At 45.8% G+C, this 21457-nt stretch overlaps 1 protein-coding gene across 1 annotated transcript in view; it reads right to left on the bottom strand.

Moving 5' to 3' along the window:
- Positions 1-1814: 1814 nt before the first annotated feature.
- nuak2 (NUAK family, SNF1-like kinase, 2) overlaps positions 1815-21457 on the bottom strand; it is a 47769-nt gene continuing 28126 nt past the window's right edge. The window contains exons 4-7 of the mRNA XM_080209774.1: positions 16126-16191; positions 10106-10225; positions 7197-7329; positions 1815-5830 (exon numbers count right to left, since the gene is read on the bottom strand). Coding sequence (XP_080065900.1) covers positions 4725-5830; positions 7197-7329; positions 10106-10225; positions 16126-16191 — 1425 coding nt within the window. The 3' untranslated portion in view covers positions 1815-4724. The remainder of the gene's footprint in view (positions 5831-7196; positions 7330-10105; positions 10226-16125; positions 16192-21457) is intronic.

The following is a 21457-nucleotide window of genomic DNA, read 5'->3' as shown; positions in this document are numbered from 1 at the left end:
GAAGTGTCTACCTTCTCATTGTCCACCAAAGCTGCTCCAAGCAATGAAAGCAAACAATAGAATGCTTCAAACCATACGATGAAACAAGGATAAATGGATGCAGTGTAAAGTCACAGTAAAAGCAGGATAAACTGGGGTCCTTTTCTCAAGGAGGGATAATTCAATAAAATATAAAGGATCCTGATTGGATACATGTGGAGAACACAGTTCCACTTATGAGGGAATTTAAAACCGGGGAGGTCACAGTCTCTAATAAATCCAATAGGGAAATTAGGAGAAACCTCTTTACAGGGGAGACAATGGCCTAGTGGTATTATCGCTAAACTATTAATCCAGAAACTCAGCTAATGTTCTGGGGACCTGGGTTCAAATATCACCATTGTAGATGGTGTAATTTGAATTCAATTATATATTTAAAAAAAAAATCAGGAATTTAGTATCTGATGACCATGAAACAATCATCAATCGTCAGGAAAAACACATCTGATTCACTAATGTCCTTTGGGGAAGGAAATCTCCCGTCCTTACCCAGTCTGGCCTCCATGTGACTCCAGAACCACAGCAATGTGGATGATTCAACTCTCCAAGGACAATTAAGAATGGGCAATAAATGCTGGCCAGCCAGTGACACACACAAAATAAAAAGTGGGTGCTTAAAATGTGGAACTCGCTACTATAGGGAGTGGTTAAGATGAACAACATTTAGGGTAGAAAAAAATGGATAAACCAATGGTGGAGAAAGGAATAGAAGGATTATGGTGGCACAGTGGCAAGCACTCCTGCCTCACAGGGATCCTGGTTCAATTCCCAACTTGGGTCACTGTCTCTGTGGAGTTTGCATGTTTCCCCTGAGTCTGCATGGCATTCCTCTGGGTGCTTTGGTTTCCTCCACTGTCTGAAAGATGTGCTGGTTAAGTGCATTGGCTATGCTAAATGAACAGGTGCCAGAGTGTCGCAACTAGGGGATTTTCACAGCAACTTCATTGCAGTGTTAATGTAAGCCTACTTGTGACACTAATAAATAAACTTTACTTGTGATTGGAGGAGATGGAGGAGGCTCACATGGAGCATGCACACAGCTGATTGGCCAACAGGTCTGTGTCTAAGCTGCAGTCACTTCTTTCTTAAGCAGGAAGTTGTAGATTCTGCTCATCAACTATTCACAGCGGTCAGAGGTCAGCAATTCCTTAGCATTGTTGGGTTAGGGAAGGAAAGAGAGAATGAGAGAAACAAAAGCAGCATCATTCCATATTTCATTCGGGGATTTTCACAGCAACTTCATTGCAGTGTTAATGTAAGCCTACTTGTGACACTTGTAGGGGTGGCACATTGGCACAGTGGTTAGCATTGTTGCCTCACAGTGCCAGGGACCTGGGTTCCATTCCTGGCTTGGACCATTTTTTGTGTGGAGTCTGCACATTCTCCCCATGTCTGTGTGGGTTTCCTCCGGGTGCTCCAGTTTCCTCCCCCAGTCCAAAAGACATGCTGGTTAGGTGCATTGGCCATGCTAAATTCCCCCTCAGTGTACCCAAACACCACCAGAATGAGGTGACTAGGGGATTTTCACAGTAACAATTTGCAGTGTTAATGTAAGCCTACTTATGACTAATAAATAAACTTTAACTTGACACTAATAAACTTTTTCATTCATTGATCTATCTCAGAAAGTAGAACTAATCATTCCCAAAGTAGCAAACACTTGCTGAGAAGGAGATTTCACCATAAAAGAATGTGACCACAATAGAATTTCACCCACACCTGAAATATCTTGCCTTCCATAATAACGAGATAAAACTGTTAGCTTTAAGGCATATTTCTTTTATTCAGAGACAAATGCTTTTTAACCAACTAGAAAAGAAATTCAACACAAAAAAATAAATTAGCAATTTACAACAAAACAAATCACAGATTTTTTCGGTCCATTGTAATGTTTGATACAAATTACTCAGTAACTCAAGGAACACATGTACAAAGCATGTAATCCACAGCAGATAGGTAACAAGGTCACAGACTGCACTAACCCCTGGGTTTCAGCTGCTGGAACTGGGGCATTAAGTAGTTTGGTGATGAGATTGTGCTCAGTGGGGAAATATTGTAATCAAATTCTCCCCCTACCGCAATCCCACAATCTTTGCACCCTCTCATTAGAAAGACCCCAGTTCTTAGAGATCCTCAAGCCCCTCTAACAGCCACTCTAAGATTGAATCCAGACATCGAGCATTGGTAGATCACAGCCAAATTTAATTGACCCTTGCCACACGCCCATATTTTCCAACGAGTATGATGGGGGTGAGAAAGTCAAACGGACTATCATAGCTATCAAGAACCTGGTACCTTCTTCCCCCTTCCAAACCCAAGGCCACTGCAGGAACCTTCAACTCACTAGGTTTAGGTCAGCTGGCTCAATAGCAGACCAGTCAGGCCCTGGAAACCGTCTCCATGTACGGGTCACTCAAGGTTAAGGGGTTGTCTAGTTGAGGTCTTTACAAGGCGATTCTGGGGATCAATAGGCAAGGTCGAAAGAAACTATTTCCCCTGGGGGGATAAGTGGGGCATTGCCCGAGAGTTAGAACTTGGCTTTTTCCAGATTGATGCGAGGAAGCCCATCTTCATAGAAATGGTTGTAATTTGCAACACCAGCTTGACAAGAATTTCATGCTGGGGGCAGCAGAGGGAGTCAATTGAATTTTTAGAAACTGGGTTTGATAAGATTTTTGCACAGCAAGGGTAATGAAGATTTTGGAACTGAGAGGAATAAATGGAGTTAAAATACAGATCAACCATAATTTTATTGAATGGGTGCTCTGGCTCAAGGGAGAAGTTGTTTTATTCATTTTCCCATGCTCCGAATAAGAGTTCAGCTTGTTAACATTCCTATTTCCTTCTCTTCTGCTCAAGTCTACTTGGACCATAGTATCCGCCTCCCCATCCCCAACAAACAGGGACAACAAGTGGATGACCCACTCAGTGATTCAGTACATCAGACAATTGGAATGGCCATGAGTTGCCAATGTGATGGAGAACATTACTGTCTGCAGACATAAGCAGCAAATTAAACCAATATTTCCCCAGTGCACGATATATAAACATGGATCGATGGTTATTGGTTGATATAAACTGAGGTCTCGATATTCCCTTTCTTCAACTTCGTCTATGGAAATAGATTACAGCTCACATAATTATAACAAAAATCCAATTGTCCCAACTTTGTCATGGGAACATTTTCAAACTCGTGTCTGCTTTTCCCCCCTCCCCACTAATGTTACCCCACATCACCCCGCCCGCCCACCCATAACCACTGCACAAACACCCTCAGGACAGTCTATTTTATAGATTTCACGTCGTCATGGAGGACTTTAACCAATAACACAGAGTTCAGGGCACACCTGAGTGGGATTCAAGTACTCATTCAAGAGAAAAAAGAACAAAGAGAACATTTCATGAATTATTATGAAATACATTCAGTCAGAAAGGCACACGATATCATAATGAATGGGGCAGCACATAAAAATATACCTGGCAAAGGAATGCTGCAAGAGGCACTGCATCCCCCTCAGCATTCAAATATGGAATGATATATTTGGATAGTGAAGAAATTACCATTTAGTATTGCTTGCAATTCAATGCAAAACCTTGCCCAGCACTTAGAACGGGCAAAAAATAAATGTCATGGTGTCAACTACTCAGCAGCCCAAAAAACAGGCACGCAGGCATACACGCGTGTGCATATATACACACACACACACACACACATATACACACCAACTGCGTTCCATTGCAATTAAGGACTGCATTCATAGAATTATGGCCAAAATCATTAGTTGAGCAGTAGAAAAAAATCTTATAATATTAAACTTCTTCAGCTTTCACTTATTTACATCTGACCAGAGGTCTGAAACATAGGGAAAATAAATTAACAGACAATATATATATATGTTTGTCACATAAATAGTAAAAATCAGTTCTCAGTCTGGTATAACTGTCCAATTTTCCGGTAGACTTTTTATTTTTGGCAGGGTCTGTTAGGTGGGTGCACAAGGTGCCCACTACCTGACCGATGACAGTGCAATGCTCATACAGTCTGTAGCACCGCACAAACACACTTGCTGTAGATTTACTATCTGACAATGGCACAGGAAAATAGAACGGTGGCATCGTGTTGCCACAAGCGTTGCGATGATTCCTCATCCCCTCTCCCCATTCATTATCTTTTTTCTCAAAGAGGAGGGGGGGGGTGGAAATAGTAATATGGTTTCACTTCCTCCTCCACACAGCATTATTTTCTGATCATACCCCTGTTTTTTTTTCTGTTTTCAATCTCGAGGACTTTCTTTACACAATCACTCTTCTGCAGTTCATTTCAGTGTTCATAGTGCAAGCCTGGATCACCGCATTGCTATCTTACAATGCAGGAGCCCAATTTTAAACAATCCCCATGTCTCCTGGAGGGCGAGAGACTGCACTAGGTTAATGAAGAAACAAACGTTCCTTTGCAATAGGCCTTGGCTCCATTCTACAGATCGCCAATCATTATTTCACATTCCGTACCCTTGCTTTCCTCAGAGTTCTTTTGTTCCTCTTTTTAAAAAGGAGGCATTCTGTAATCTCTGATGCATCTTTCTCTGGAACAGCTTCTCTTTCACGGCATATTTGCTCTGACGTCAATCATTCATTCACCATGAATCACGCAGGTACAAACACAAGAGCCACACGGTTCGTCCCGCTCAGATCAGCTTATTGCAAATGGCCACAGCCTTTTTGTAGACTTCGGTCACGTTATCGAGGTCCATGAGGGAGAAGTTGCTCTCGCCCAGCTCGCTGAAGCACTTCATCTTCCGCAGGCGGGGCCGGCAGTCGGACTCGGGCCCCTCCAGGTGGAGCAGGTCATCCGCCGACACGCAGCTCCGCATCTGGCTGCGCTCCTGCCGGCCCTCGGGGAGGTCGAGCCGGTCGAAGGACTCGGAGGAGAGGATGCTGTCCTCGCTCACCGCGCTCGACGGGTAGCTCCGGTTGGACGAAAGCCTGATGTCGGAGAAGGCCAGCTCGTTGAAGGAGCCCAAGCTTTTCAGGGTGGGGCTCCCCATGGTGGAGTCCGTGCTGCTGGAGGAGAACTTGCCGTTGTATTTAAGGATGCCTTTGCGCTGGCACGCTGTGTCTTTGGAGGCATCGCCGCTGGCATGGCTAGTGTCAAAAGTTACTGCGTCAAAGACGGAAGAGTTCTCGCAGTCCAGCAAGTCTGCTGACTCGCTGGGTTCTGGAGATGAATAATAGCCAGATTCTCTCTTTGCAGGTTTCTTTAGTATGCCTTTCTTTGGTGCTGGAACAGTGGCATTAGGCTGTTGGCTATTGGTTTCTGTTGCTGACGTGCTGGAGTCTTTATGGGTGAAGACAGCCTCCTCTGGAGGCATGGTGTGATTGACGTTGCCCGCACTGTGCGAGCGGTGTTCATAGTTGTTCCTCTTCTTCAGTATCCCTTTTGGTCTCTTCAGCAGCGACTTGCCCGGGCTTTCAGAAGCTCCCCCCTCCTGCAGCGAGTGCGAAATGTCGTTCTCCTTCTTGGATTTCTTGAGTGACCGCTGTCGCTCCAGGGGGGAGCTGTGCTGCTTGAAGAAGCAGCGCACCTTCGAGCCACTTTCAAAGACAATGCGGGACGACCGCTGCACCCAGTCCAAAGTGATCGTCACTGGCGGCTCGTAATCTTTCAGCGACTCCACCTCGCAGGCGGGGGTCTTGTAGCCCCAGTTCACCCACCAGTGATTGGCAACATCTTCAATGGTGGCTCGCCGGTCGGGATTCACCATCAATAGCCAACGGATCAGCCCGCACGCATCTGAGACGGGGGGGGGTGCAAAGAAAACAAACTTAAAGCACTTCTGTTTCCAATAATTACACACATCAACAAAAAAAAATTTATGTAGCACCCATATCCAAATGCAAAAATCAGACATAATTTCAAACTGACTATGATTGCAAAGGGATATTTGGACAGGTGGCACAGTGGTCAGCACTGCTGCCTCATTGCACCAGGTTCGATTCCAGCCTTGGGTGAGTGTCTGTGTGAAGTTCGCACATTCTCCCCATGTCTGTGTGGGTTGCCTCTGGGTACTCCAGTTTCTTTCCACAATCCACAAGACGTGCAGGTTAGCTGCATTGCCCCTCAGTGTCTCAAGACTTGTAGATTAGGGGTATTAGCCATTGTAAATACGTGGGATTATGCGAGTAGGGTTTGGGTGAGATGTTCTTTCAGAGTGTCAGTGCAGACTCGAAGGGTCAAATAGCCTCCTTCTGCACCTGTAGAGATTCTATGATTCTCAGTAGAAAAAAATTGGCCCAAGGTAGGTTTTGAAAAACATCTTAAAAAGGAGACAGAGAGGAAGAGAAGCGGAAAGGTTTAGGGAAGAAATCCCAGAGCTTAGAACCCCAGGCAGCTGAAGGAATGGGAGTTAATGGCAGAGCGATTCAAGTTGGCGGTGTGAGGGGCAGAAGAGGCCAGAATTGAAGGAGCACAGAGATCTCGGAGGGTTATGAGTTGAAGGAGATTGCAAAAGATAGATTACAAAAGTACGGGTAGCACAATGGTTAGCACTGCTGCCTCACAGTGCCAAGGACCTGGGTTCGATTCCCAGCTTGGGTCACTGTCTGTGTGGAGTCTGAATTTTCTCCCCATGTCTGCGTGGATTTCTTCTGGGTGCTCCGGTTTTCCTCCCACAATCTGAAAGACGTGTAGATTAGGTGCATTGACCCAAACAGGCACTGGAGTGTGGCGACTAGGGGCAACTTCATTGCAGCGTTAGTATAAGCTTTACCTATGACACTACTAAATAAATTTTACTTTAAGATAGAGGATTCATAGAAAGATTTGAATCCAAAGGTGAAAGTTTGGCATTCAAGAGATCAGTGGACTGTGAGCTCAGGGGTGATGGGGGAGAATTGTTGGTGTTTGATCCCAGCGCTGATAGCTGCCCTAGGAACTGTTACCAATCTCAGCTGGGCAGTAAGTTTGTCTGCTTTTCATCTCACCCTAACAGAAACAGAAACTAAGCAATACAATCAGACTCTGCAATGATATAGCTGATCTATCTGTCTGCTTAAAATTTCCAATGTTACAACAGCGAACAAAGGTACATCATAATAAAACACTCTGGGATGTCCCAGGATTGCACAAGGCCCAATAAGAATTGGGGGATTTTCTTTACCTGAAGGTTTGGTAGGCTCACGGTAGTCTCCGTTGGTGATTTGTTTAACCAGGTTTCTGTAGTCGTGCCCGTCGAAAGGCATGGTGCCGTGGACCAAGGTGTAAAGCAGAACGCCCAAGGACCAACTGTCAACCTGCCGGGGGGGGGAACAAAACTCGTGTTACCCGGGAAACCAAACCAAGGAGATTCTGGAGGTCATCAACAGTGGTGAATGTAGGATAACCTATTATTGAAAACAATACACGTAATCAGCTCCATTCATTGTACACTCCTGTGGTCCTAGCCTAAAGCCTCACTAAACACCTTGTGTCAACCTGATGCAGAATAAATATATTATGGTAGTTGTCTGCACAAATCTTGGAGTGACTGGCTGAGCCTTGTGTTTGGACACTTCAGTATTTGTTCAGTTGCGTGTTTTGAAGACTATTACTTGCATACGGTTGGGTTAAGGGGACGGTCGCTACACTTGCTTAAAGCCAACAAAGTGGAAAATGTCAACACACGTCTCAGGAAAGCAAAGGCCTCACGGGTTTTGTTTGTTTGCAAACATTCCGTGATCAGATGTTATATACTGATGGCTACTCAGCAAAATTTGCCCTCTTGTACGCTATAGGTCTATCCCCGACCAAAGTCACAGGACCACACAATTGCAGAGAATTTACAGCACAGAAAAAAGCCATTTGGGCCAATGAGCCTCCAAAACATGTTAAACTGGAGCAGGAGTTCATTCAGCCCTTTGAACCTGCTCCGCCATTCATCAGCATCATGGCTAATCATCCAAATCAATAGCCTGATCTCACCCCCTCCTCCCCCCCCCACTCCGATATAGAACCACAGAAGCCCTACAGTGTAGAAGGAGGCCATTCTGCCCATCTAGTCTGCACCAACAACAATCCCATCCAGGCCCTCATAAACTCTCTATAGTAACCCTGCTAATCCCCCTAACACTAGGGTCAATTCAGCATGGTCAATCAATCTAACCGGCACATCTTTGGACTTATCCTTTGATCCCCTTTTGCCTCAAGTGTTATGTCTAACTGCTTCTTGAAAAGATACAGGCCAGAATTGCCTGGCCATTCACACCCTGCCATCAGTGAGGATGGAGAATGTGGTGCTCAGCCAAATCTCTGTTCACTGCAGTGGGACTGGAGGCTCCCGCTGGTGTGAAAGGCCGGAGAATCCTGCCCACAATGTTTTGCCCTCAATTACTCTGTGTGCCAAATGCCACAGGCTAACCACTCTATGGGTGAAGAAATTTCTCATCTCAATCCTAAACCCTGTTTCCTCAGACCATGGCCCCTGCTTCTGGACACTCCCATCATTGGGAATATCCTCCCTGCATCTATCCTGTCTATTCCAGTTAGCATTCTATAGGATTCCATGAGTTACCCCCCTATTCTTCTGAACTCCAGCGAATACAATCCTAACTAACTCAATCTCTCCTCATACATCAGCCTGCTATCCCAGGAATCAGTCTTCTAAACTTTCATTGCACCTTTCTCTAGAGCAACATCCTTCCTCTGATAAGACGACCGAAACTGCTCACAATATTCCAAAACTACATTGCAAGAGCCTCTTTCTATCTCACTTCACTCTGTCAGCATAGCCTTCTAGTCCTTTCTACCTCAAGCACTTGCCTAGTTTCTCTCCACCCATCTGCCTTAGCCGCCTCTTGAGATAGCGAGTTCCACATTCTCACCCCTTTCTCTCTCTGGTTAAAAGAATTAGTGTCAGAGGTTCACAGCATGGAAAAAGACCCTTCAGCCCAACTTGTCAATGCCACCCTTTTTTTTTAAAGCCCCTAAGATAGTCCCAATTGCCCACATTTGGCCCAAATCCCTCTATACCCATCTTATCCACGTAAACGTCTAAATGTCTTTTTAAAAGCATTTAGACAGCACTTGGAATATCGTGTTCAATTCTGGTCGCCACACCACCAGAAGGATGCAGAGGCTTTGGAGAGGGTACAGAAAAGATTTACTAGGATGTTGCCTGATATGGGGGGCGTTAGCTATGGAGGAGAGGATGGAGAAACTTGGTTTGTTCTCAATTGAACAACGGAGGTTGAGGGCGACCTGATAGAAGCCTACAAGATTATGAGGGGCACGGACAGAGTGGATAGTCAGAAACTTTTTCCCAGGGTGGAAGAGTCAACTACCAGGGGGCACAGGTTTAAGGTGCAAGGAGGTAGTGGAAGAGGATATGGTAGTGACTTTTAAGGGGCTTTTTGACAAGTACATGAATAAGATGGGAATGTAGGGATATGGCCCCCAAAAGGGTAGGGGGTTTTAGTTCAATTGGGCAGCATGGTCAGTGCAGACTTGGAGGGCCGAAGGGCCTGCTCCTGTGCTGTAATTTTCTTTGTTCTAAAATATAAAATTGTACACGCCTCTGGCAGTTCGTTCCAGATACTCTCCACCCTCTGTGTAAAAAAAATTGCCCCTCTGGACAATTTTTGCCCCTGAATTCCCTGTTGAATGTACTGGTGACCATCATATATTTACGAGCCCCAGCTTTGGGCTTAATACCATGTTGCAATCAAACTCGGGTCTTCTCTAGTTTAGGAAGATCATTGGCCAGTGTGCAGGGCTGAAGGGAGGAGCATGGTTTCCTCGAGATGTGTCACAACTCCTTTGAACAATTAACCTTTGCTTGTACCAGATGCCAGAGTCAAATCGGGAAAACTATTTTGGGAGCAAGTCTCTACCAATTGGAGGAGCAAGGGGATAGGGATAGGCAAGGGGATTAAGGGTTATGGGGAGAGGGCGGGAATGTGGAACTGAGCCACGACAGATCAGCCATGATCTTACTGAATGGCGGGGCAGGCTCGAAGGGCTAGATGGCCTACTCCTGCTCCTATTTCTTATGTTCTTATGTTCTTAGGAGCAATTAAGAAATAGAGCACTCACCTCAGGTCCCCTGTAGGGGCGGCCATTCACAATTTCCGGAGACGCGTACAAAGGGCTGCCACAGAAGGTCTGTAAAAACCGGTCTTGGTGGTACAAATTGGAGAGACCAAAATCCGCAATCTGGGGAGAAAGGATTTAAACAGACGACTTTAGGAGTGGGGAAGGCTCATTGTCGTTGCTTGATCTTGTCCTGTTGTAAATGTATCACATGCAAGGTAAGTGCAGATTGTACCCACCTGTTCTCTGCTCTCCAAGGGAATATAACTTGTGAATTCAAACCAAGCCACAAAAATCTTTGTCAGTGGAGTAAAGGAAAACAGTTTCCAGTGCTAATCAGAATTATCGATTGGAGAAAGAACCAAAGCCAATACAAGGCAACACTTAGTGCTACAGAATGCAGTGCCTAACATTCAAAACAGCAAACTTGCCGTGCAACATGTGACACGTCCACACGGTTGCTAAAAGGCTCTAAAACAAGCAAACAGTGCAATTTACAGCATATTTACTCAGCAGAATTATACGTGCTTGAATCAGATCAAGCTGAAGGGAACTGACAGATGGTATGCACATAATTACACTTTTTATCAGGGTAAGCAGAAGTAGGAGGCTAGATCTGGGTCTGGACTGAGCTTCCTAAACCTTCCATCTGGCCCAGTTTCTAACACGCCAGTCTGACACCCAGCCAAAAATTCTCTTTATTTATTTTCCCCAAGTACACAAAACCCAGCTCCAGCCTACTTAACCAGACAGTGAGGTGGAAGGCAGCGACGGGGAGCTGGTCACCTCCTCCTCTGCCTATTTCCTATTATGGCAGCACCAGCCAACCATATCTGCCCTCAGTGCCAATCTAGATAATGATAGCTGGCAGGGTCTATTCCCAATGGAGGGCATAGACGCCTCATCTGATCCTGCCCTAGCTCACTGAAGTGAACCTATTAACGAAGCCATCTGGTTCAGTAATGTGCCTTAGGGAAGTAAATCTGCCATCCTCATCTCGTCTGACCTACTTGTGACTACAGAGCCACAGCAACGTGGTTGACTCTTAACAGCCCTCAGGCAAGTAGGGATGGGCAATAAATGCTGGCCAGCCAGCGATGCCCATGTCCCATGAATGAGTAAAATAAAAGTACGGGTTACAAGATGACAGTAGGGAGAGGGAATCCTGCATTTAGATTTAAAAAAAATGCCAAAATGCTAAGCAGCAAAAAAAAATTACAGGCGGACGCTCCCAGTGTTAATACCAAGAGTTAGAGTTATTGGCTTCCAGTCATGACAACTGCCCATTGAGATGGGTGTACAAGATCCCTCAATCCATACTGGGAGAAGAGCATGGGAGTTCTCCGTGTTCTGGGCCAAACTTTACCCTCCATCAACGTAGATTAAAAAGAACAGATTCCTTGGTCATTTTCACGTTGCTGTTTGTGGGATCTTACTGTGTGCAAGTTGGTTACAATTTTTATTTCCCTGGGGCTGGGGGAGTTGCAATAGTTTAAAAGTATTTTATTGGTTAAAAACCCCTTTGGGGTGACCCGGAGGGTCTTTCTTCCCTGGTTGCCTTTTTCCCCCCCCTCACCTATCTTGGGGACAATGGTTCCCATGCCCCAGCCGAGACCCTGAACTGCAGCTCAGAAACACACTGGCAACCGTTCTCATCCAGAAGGCCTTAAATGTCCAAACAACTCAGTTAGTGCCCATCATAACAGGCACTGCAGTGTGGAAATGCCACACACACAGAAGGTGGGATCTTAAAACAGGAGCCATTCAGCCCTTTGTGGCTGTCCCATTCTCCAATCAGTCAAGGCTGATCAGTGCCTCGAATGCATCCGTTCCTCTCTCATCCGCGCTCAATACTTTCAGTTTCTGCATATTAAAAATTAACCAGTAATTCGAGTGTCAGGGTCAGCTTCGAGCAAAGGTCATGGGCTTCCAGATTAGTGCAACAAATGCAAACACACTTGGAACACAAATAGGAGACATTGCAAAACTTGGAGGGACCAATGCAAACAGCACGCCCCAGTTAACGGGGAATGTCTGCTCGATGGGTGTGTTACAGCTGCCATTCAGCAGACAGTCCGACCTTTTGAGTTGAAGCTCTTTCCCAATTTGCTTCAGCCTCTCTGGTAAACAGGAGGTAGTCAATCGTCTGCTCCCACTCACTGTCTAATGTCTCCCGCCAGGAGGTGGATGGGGTAAACTATTGTCAGGTAATAGGGTCAGTCTCTCCTGTCTTGCTTTTTACTGAGGGGCCCAAATGTGTGAACAAGCACCCAAACACCTTCAGGAGAAAACTAAACGGAAAGAAAACCTGAGAATCACATGTGCCGTGTGGCACTGTCTTAGAATGAATAACAAGGCTTAACGTTAAGAACACAAGAAACAGGAGATGGAGGAGACATTCTGACCCCTCGTGCCTATCTCATCATTCACTTCGAGCTCAACTGCACCTTCTCACACTCTACCCACGCCTCCTAATTCCCAAAAATTCATCCGGTTTTGAATAACGCCGTAATTAACCTCTTCAAGGTAAAGAATTTGAAAGAGTCCCAACCCAAATTTGACCAAACAGCACTTTTCGTAACCTGGTTAAATGACTAATTGTATAGTTCAGAATCTGTAAATTCCACTATGTTATTATGGAAATTCTCTACAAAACATTTGTGGATTGGAATTTAGTCAATTCGGTTTGATTGATGCTCCTTAATATCCTATTCCTGTTGTTGACTTTCTGTTCTTACACTTTCAACCAGCAGTCCCAAGGAATGTAACTGGATGGATAGTTGCAGAGTTCTTGCCCTGCATCAGAAAGTGATACAACCCAGAAGGAAGCCATTCAGCCCATCAAGCCTGCAAACAACTCTTTTCAAGGGAGCCAGTCCTTCCTGATCCCCCAATCTTTCCCCAGTTATTTTCCATCCAACTATTTATCCAAGTTCCTTTTGAAAGCTACTATTGAATCTACCCCATCAGGGAGTTAATTCCAAATCCAAACCCTAACCACTCATTGCTTAAAATGAACACCAAGTTAAAGTCCAACAGGTTTATTTGGAATTACGAACTTTCGGAGCACTGCCCCTTCCTCAGGTGAGTGTTTGTGAACTAACCTCCACTACCCTGATGAAGGAGCAGCGTTCTAAAAGCTCGCGATTCCAAATAAACCCGTTGGGCTTTAACCTGGTGTTGAGAGACTTCTTACCGTGCCTGTCCCAGTCCAATGCTGGCATCTCCACACCATGGCTTAAAAAAAAATATTCCTGAGTATGTCTCCTCCTTTGTAAATCGCCTGAAGTCTTGCATTTAGTATGAAGCAAGGCATTGAACCAAACAGTTCACTGGAAGTATCAACTTCTAGGCAATACCATACAGTTCCTGATCTATGTTGATGCAAAGTCTTTGGCCAATAAAAATATCATGAGGATGATTCCTGCTCCTCTTTCTCATGTAAACCACACTTGGAGAACCTTGCTGTATACAGGTCTGGTCTCCACAATTATAAAGGAGATAAAGCAACACAAAATAAGCTTTAAAGAAGAAATGATATGGATGCTGCTGAAACCAGGAAGTTATAACTATCAGGAAAGACAAACAGGTTGCTGCTCTGAGCGAAAAAAGGTTCAGAGGTTGCCAAAGGGAGACCTTTAAGTTGTGAAGACATTTGATAGACTCAAAGTGCAGATGACATTTTTAGTTGTGACCAAGGTGAAAACTAGGGGTCATAAATACAAGATAATAAAACCAATCAGGAATTCAGAAGAGCCTTCTCGCAGTTAGAAAATGAAACTTCCTTCATAGCGAGAGGATTTGAGTACAGGGATAGGGATGTTTTGCTGCAGTTTGTATAGGGCGTTGATGAGACCACACCTGGAGTATTACGTGCAGTTTTGGTGTCCTTATCTAAGGAAGGATATCCTTGTTATAGACAGTACAGTGAATGTTTACCAGGCTGATTCTTGGGATGACAGTCCTGTCATATAAGGAGAGACTAAGTTGGTTAGGATTATATTCATTTGGAGTTTAGAAGAGTGAGAGGGTATCTAATAGAAACTTATAAAATTCTAACAGGATTAGAAAGGGTAGATTGAGAAAGAATGTTCCCAATATTGGGGGGAGTCTAGAACTAGTGGTCATAATTTGAGGATAAACCTTTTAGAACTGAGGTGAGGAGAGATTTCTTCACCCAGAAGGTGGTGAATGTAGGGAATTCACTGTCACAATATATAGTTGAGGTCAAAATGTTGACTGATTTCAAGAGCAAATTAGATATCGCTCTTGGGGCTAAAGGGATCAATGGTGGTTGGCAGGCGGGGGGGGGGGGGGAGTGGGAAATCAGGATATTGAATTTGATAATCAGCCATGATAATAATGAATGACAGAGCAGGCTCAAAAGGGCCGAATGGCCTACTCCTGCTTCTATTGTCCATGTTTTTGATCACACGGAGTAGTTGAGGCAAAGAGCAGAGATGCCTTTAAGGGAAAATGAGATAGGTACATGAGGGAGAAAAAAAAGACATGCAGGTCAGTGAGGTAAGGTGTAGGTTTGTGTGGAGCATAAGTGCTAGCATTTACCAGTTGGGCTGAATGGCTGTTAATTCTACGCAGGGAGGATAACACCCAATTTAAACTAACCATTGTGAAGCTAAACTGGAGAACTAGATCACTGAATTCAAATAGCCCCCAACAACAGGTAACTCTTGATACAGGCAGCCACGACTGTAGTTTAAAATAACTACACTGGGCACAGGTCATGGATGGGCGGTCTATCCTGGTCGTGATCACTTCTTAGATTGATATAGAAGTTGGGGAAGAGGGAGGAAGCGAGACTGTCATTGCAACTGAAAAACCTTCAGGAAAAGCAACAAAACGGATTGGGGCTGAGCGACTCTCAGGGATACGTTAGGGCTGGGAGTGTTTGCAACAGTTGCTAGGTGACAAAGTGCCTTCGTTGCACTGACCTTTTACAGATCCCATCACAAAACAATTTATGCTTCACAAGTGAACAGAGGGGCTGCACTTACTATTTTAATCAATTTAGTCTGTGGCAGCCAAGAGGGTTGGATTTATCCAACCACGCAGGATTGCACTAACATACAGGCAGAAACAAAACGTGCCGTGGAACAGCTTTGCACACAAGGACACCTTGTTTCAGCTCCACCTCAGAGAAAATAAAAAAAAATCTCACACAGCCTCAAGAATTTACCCTTCGGAACGTTTCAGAGAAGACCAATCACTGAACGAGAGAGATAATACCCTCTATTCCAGATACAGTTTTCCCCATGTATCCAATCAAGAGCACCTTACATTTATACACCTTCAATGAAGGAAAATCTTTCAACTGCTGCTAAGGAGCGTTGCCCAACAGATGATGACACGGAACCCATGGAAGGGCGGCACGGTGGCGCAATGGTTAGCACTGCTGCCTCTCAGCGCCAGGGTCCCGGGTTCAGCTCCCAAGCTTGGGTGACGGTCTTTGTGGAGTTTGTACGTTGTCCCCGTGCTGTGTGGGTTTCCTTCAGGTGCTCCAGTTTCCTCCCACACTCCAAAGATGTGCGGGTTAGGTGGATTGGCCAATGCTAAGTTGCCCCTTAGTGTCAGGGGGACTAGCTAAAGGTAAGTGCATGGTGTTATGAGGATAGGGCCTGGGCAGGTGCAGACTTGATGGGCTGAATGGCCTCCTTCCGCACTGTTGCGGCTGTATGACGAAGAGCCTGAAAACCAAAAGCTTGCTCGAAGACATGGGTTTTGAGCAGCAACTTAAAGGGGGAGGGAGTGGGGAGAGTGGATTAGAGAGAGTGAGTTCCAGAGCTCAGCGTATGGCAAGCTGAAGGCGTAGTCAGTGGTGGGCAGTTGCTATTTTAGACACTTTCGGCCAGAATTGGAAGAGCAGAGAGATCACAAAGGGCTGCTGGGAGGTATCTGAAAACAAATCAATCACATGAATGAAGGATGCCTCACCCTCACACCTTCATCTTAGAAACTGCTCCCTCAACAAAGCTTCAGTAACCTGGTGGAGCTGCAGTTCTTACCTTCACATTCCCAGTGGCATCCAGCAGGATATTCTCCAGTTTCAAGTCTCGGTGCACAATTCCATTCTGGAAAAACAGGAAACCATAACCATAAATTTTCAGCTTAGCTCCAGAAAGTGTGTTGGGAGACACATTTCTCCATTAATCCTGGCTTTACTACATACTTGAAGCGATTTCGCCAGCAGAAGCTTGGGAGTTTTGAGCTCCCCCTCCCTCTGCGCAATGCACGCTGTTAACTTGAGAAGGGCTCCAAGCTCCCACAGAGACAAAAATAACTCCATTATCCGATTGTTTGCACTTCTTTAATTGGTCTGTGCACTCTCCATGGTGCTCAGCGCGCTGACGTCTGGCAGCTAGCTTAACTGGAAAAGGCAAGCATGAAATTCCGGAGATTGCCCCAAAGTTCAGAATGGGCCTGCTGGCGGGTTCGGGGGTGGGGGGTGGGGTGCGGGGGAGAAAGACTGACCCCCCAGTGTTTACCAGAGGAAGCTAGGTCAGGTGCAGGTGCAGTCCCAGAAGTATTGAGGAATGTAAATCTCCCAGCATCTTACAGGGGTCGATGCCAACAGCCTGAGTTTAAACCACCACAATTTTTCTTTCCCACTTCTCTAGAAGGCTCTAGCTAGTTTGTGTTGAGCTATATCTCTGCACAGTTATTGTCCCACTCCAATAGTGTCCAAGTAACCACAGGTCCCACATTGCCAGGATAGAGAGCAAATTTGAACAGCGTAACACCAGAGCTCAGACCCATTCCCCGTGGCTGGTGGGTGCTCGATTCTCCAGAATTGCTCTGGAGATTCTGGGAATAAAGCTCCTGAATAAATCAGGGGAAAAAAAAAAAAATCAGAGGGAAAATTTGCTTCCAATTTATTTAAACATTTGTTCATTAAAAATGCGTCGTCCCTTGGGGTGTGGGCATCACTGACATTTATTACTGTTCCCAAGTTGTCCTGAGGAGGAGATAAGAGCCTTTCTGAATGACTAGAACCTGGGTGGTGAAGGTGATGCCACACTGTTGATATAGTTTGGGAATTTAAGTTAAAGTTTATTTATTAGTCACAATTAAGGCTTACATTAACAATGCAATGAAGTTACTGTGAAATTTCCCCAGTTGCCACAGTCCAGTGCCTGTTCTGGTCAATGCACCTAACCAGCACGTCTTTCAGACTGTGGGAGGAAACTGGAGCACTCGGAGGAAACCCACGCAGACACGGGGCGAATGTGCAAACTCCACACAGACAGTGACCCAAGCCAGGAATCGAACCCGGGTCCCTGGCGCTGTGAAACAGCAGTGCAACCCACTGTGCAACTTGATACAGAGAGATAGGATCAGTCGGAGATCAGGCTGCCAGAGACTGCACTGCCATTCAATACAATCATGGCTTCACATTTATTTTCCCACGTACTCCTCATACCTCTCATTTCCCTAGACACTTCAGCTTTAAATATATTCAACGATGCAGCATCCAGGACCCTCTCGAATTGAGAATTCCAAAGGTTCACAACCCAAAAAAAGTCTCCTCGTCTCAGTCCTAAATGACCCTTGAGTCTGCACCCCTGGGTTCCAGATCCCCAGCCAAGCCCCATCAGAATCTCCCATGTTTAATGAGATCACCTCTCTTTTCTTTGAAATTCCAGGGACTATAGACCCCGATTTTCTCAGTCTCTCATCATACGACAATCCTCTCAAATCACGGGCCAATCTATTGAGACTGTATACAGCTGCCTCCAACACACATATATCCTTCTTTATGATTAAGTGATGGAAAGGGTGTTTCCACTAGTAGGAAAAACTAGAACCAGAAGGCACGACCAAGAGATGATACTTTAAAACAGAGACGAGGAGGAATTTCTTCAGCCAGAGTGGTGAATCTGTGAAACTCTCTGCTGCAGAAGGCTGTGGAGGCCAGGTCAGAGTATCTTTAAGGCAGAGATAGATAGGTTCTTAATTAGTAAGGGGGTCAGGGGTTATGGGGAAAAGGCAGGAGAGTGGGGATGAGAAAAAAAATGATTAAATGGCGAAGCAGACTCGATGGCCTAATTCTGCTCCCATGTCTTATGAAAGGATATTTGATGGGTAGGGCAGTTGGAGCCATAGGTCACATATTGAATCCTCCAGAAGATGGGTTCCATTGGGATTGCAGTCCAGGAGGGTTCAACATATGTTTTGAAGACCTCATCCAAAACTGACCAATATCATAAGGGCTCCTCAGAAGACACTTGACTGGATTACAAAGGGAATGGGGAACCCAGTTGAATGAGTGTAACTACGGATCCCCTTCAGCTTAGATCAATAACGGTTGGGAATTGTTGGAACGGAAATGTGATGCCGCAATGATGAGTGGTGAGGTTATCGATTCCATTGGCCAAATCTTACTGTAAATAAGATGAGGTGCCATTTTTTGATTTTTTTTAATGAGGCCCTAATGTTCATCTCATGTTTGAGAGTCCAGGCCCCATGATGTTTCTAAGTTCCTCTTGAATGAAAGCATATTTAAACAAGGGCCCTGAAAGTTTAATTTCCCCCTCGAGTCTTATCTAAAGGGAACTGGAAAGTAAGTCAAGTCTTTTATGTGGAGGTGATGTGGGAGGCATAGCAGTATGACCTTTCACCTCTGGCGTGCTTCACCCTCCTCTTCCCACCCCGTAAGCAACCCCCCCCTCCAACCACTGTCTTCCTCCACCTGCAGTCAATGCAGGGCTTGTAAATTAGGCTCAATTGGAAACAGGCTTCGTCTGATCTCTGTACATGACTTGTACTTTCCTAACTCTAAAGTGGCATTGTGCCAAGACACAAAGCACGCAGGCTAGCTCTCTCCAGCCTGTGCTCTCCCTCTTACTCCCCCTCCAGCTGGCTGCTTCACTGAGGCCGACATACCTGGGGACCAATCATCAATCGCGGTAGAAGGATCAAAACAAGTCTTCCCTTCTGATGCAACCCAAACCCCCTTCCCCACAGCCCATGTCTGCGCCCCCCCCCTTCCCCACAGCCCACCCCCAGCACTCCCCCCCCCCCTTTCCCCGCAGCCCACCTCTGCTCCCCCCTTCCCCACAGCCCACCTCCACGCCTCCCCCCCCTTCCCCACAGCCCACCTCCACGCCTCCCCCCCCTTCCCCACAGCCCACCTCCACGCCTCCCCCCCTTCCCCACAGCCCGCTCCCGCTCCTCCTCTTCCCCATAGCCCACTCCTGGGCCCCCCCTTCCCCACAGCTCGCCCCCAGCACTCCCCCCACCTTCCCCACAGCCCACCTCCGCTCCCCCCACCTTCCCCCAGAGAGCATCTAAAAAGATGTTGTGAAATAATGGAATTATTAATAGGGAATAATTGTCTATTTTGAGCTGGTCAAATCGAGTTGCTGACATCTGTTTCAGCTTTTATTTTGTGTGTTTTTAAAAGACCCAGGTGGTTGAACACGATTTCTACGTGTAGATAAACATTCTGAAAACAACCCCCCCACGAGGAGTTTGTCACAGACCAACGCTGGATTATCGAGGTGGAAAGAAACACATTATAAGAAACAGGACATTCAAATCGCGTGTCTTCCACCTTTTTCCAAAAAAAAAATCCCAGACATGTTTAACATTTTGGACCATGTTCCGTGAGTCGGGACAGAGCACTGGGATTAGCCAAACAGGATTTCACCAGGTTTATCTTTCTCACCCCACAGTAGGGGCAGAGGTGCCTACGCTGTGGCACTACGTCAGCTATTTGTAAAAAGATGAATTCAGTTCTCCCAGCTCCTGTGAGAAATGTTGCAACAGGAAGAGGCCATTCAGCCCCTCGCGGGTGCTCAGGAATTTCAGTTGGATTCTAGTTACCTCGCATCTCAGCTCCAATCATCCACCTTTGCTCCATATTCCTCTTCAGCCTTACTCAAAAAAAAATCTATTAATCAGAGTCTTGAAAACTCTGAATGAACCTAGCGTCCAAAACCACGTTAGCAGGAGCAATACAAGGATGTTGCCTGGGATGGAGCATTTGAGCTAACGGGAGAGATTGGATAGCTTAGATAGCCTTCTCTGCTCTAGAGAAAACAGAGTGGGGGGGACATGATTGAGGTGTATAAGATTACAGGAGGTATAGACAGGGTGAGTAGGGAGCAACTTTTCCCCTTGGTTGAGGGGTCAATCACGAGGGGGCACAGTTTTAGGGTAAGGGGCAGGGGATTCGAGAAAAAACTTTTTCACTTGAAGAGTGTTGGGAATCCGGAATGCACTGCCTGGGAAGGTAATGGAGGACGAGAATCCTACAACCTTTAAAATTATATTTGGATGAGCACTCGAAACATCAAAACACTCAAAGATATGGAACAAGTGCAGGAACACACCTTTAGGTGGTAGTTATTGTCAGTGCAGATGGGCCTTTCCTCTACTGTATGACTATGATTTTCACCCTAATGAAATGATGTCCTTTTGTTGGTGTATTTTCACTGTTTCAGCCCTATCCAATCCTTTTGTAATTTTAAACAGCTCCATAAGATCGTCCTACAATCTCCTACACTCCAGGAAATACAAGTCATATTTATTCATCCTGTCCAACCACCATGGATTGTGAGGGGGCGAGGGGACAAGGTGACGGGGGCGGCGAGTTGACAAAGGGGCATCCTGTCCCTGATCATCCAGTTACCTTTACAGAAAAACATAGGTTGGGAGGAGCCCCCCCCTCCCCCCCCCTCCTCCCCCCAAGCTATTTCACTCATCCAACTGTCAAACGTCTTGTCAATATTACGCGAGGCTGATGGTTATGAAGGAAGCTGGGAGATTGGACCACACCCGACAAGAGTGCGTGGAGGGAAGGGGAGGAAAGTGAAACTGTAAATGTTTTTTTAATTATGGTAAAATGCTTCCTAATCTCTGATTTTCCCAGCTCAGGTTTCAATTGAGACACAGAAGGAGGGAAAAAAAACACACATTGCTCTCCCACGCATTCCTCCTCAATCTCAGCGTCAATGAGGCTGAATGCATTCCTGCTAGTCTCGTAACTCTCTAAAACACGGGGGTTAGGTTACAAAAGAAGAAGAGAAAAAGATAAACAAACATTTAAACAAAAAGAGAGAAAACACTGTGGGACAGCTGCTCAGTTTAATTTCCAAAAATCACTTTGGTAACACCTTGACCTTTGTGTTAAGGGCTCTGTCTCAGGGGAGCTCGCGTTCCAGAAATGTCAAGCACTCCTTCCCCATCCTCATTGCCTCCGAAGCCACATTCTCCAAGCCTAGACACAGTGAAGGTCACGATCATTCGCAACAAAGAAAGTCAGCCAGGAACAAGTGTCACAGTCGGGAAATTCATATTGGCCTGTGCGCCACACCTGTTAACACACCCAGTGTT

This window comes from Carcharhinus amblyrhynchos, chromosome 22, assembly GCF_965287045.1.
Source record: "Carcharhinus amblyrhynchos chromosome 22, sCarAmb.v2.hapA, whole genome shotgun sequence".
NCBI lineage: Eukaryota > Metazoa > Chordata > Chondrichthyes > Carcharhiniformes > Carcharhinidae > Carcharhinus > Carcharhinus amblyrhynchos.
The sequence above is the reverse complement of the archived record's forward strand: the minus strand, read 5'-3'. Positions and strand labels throughout refer to the sequence as shown.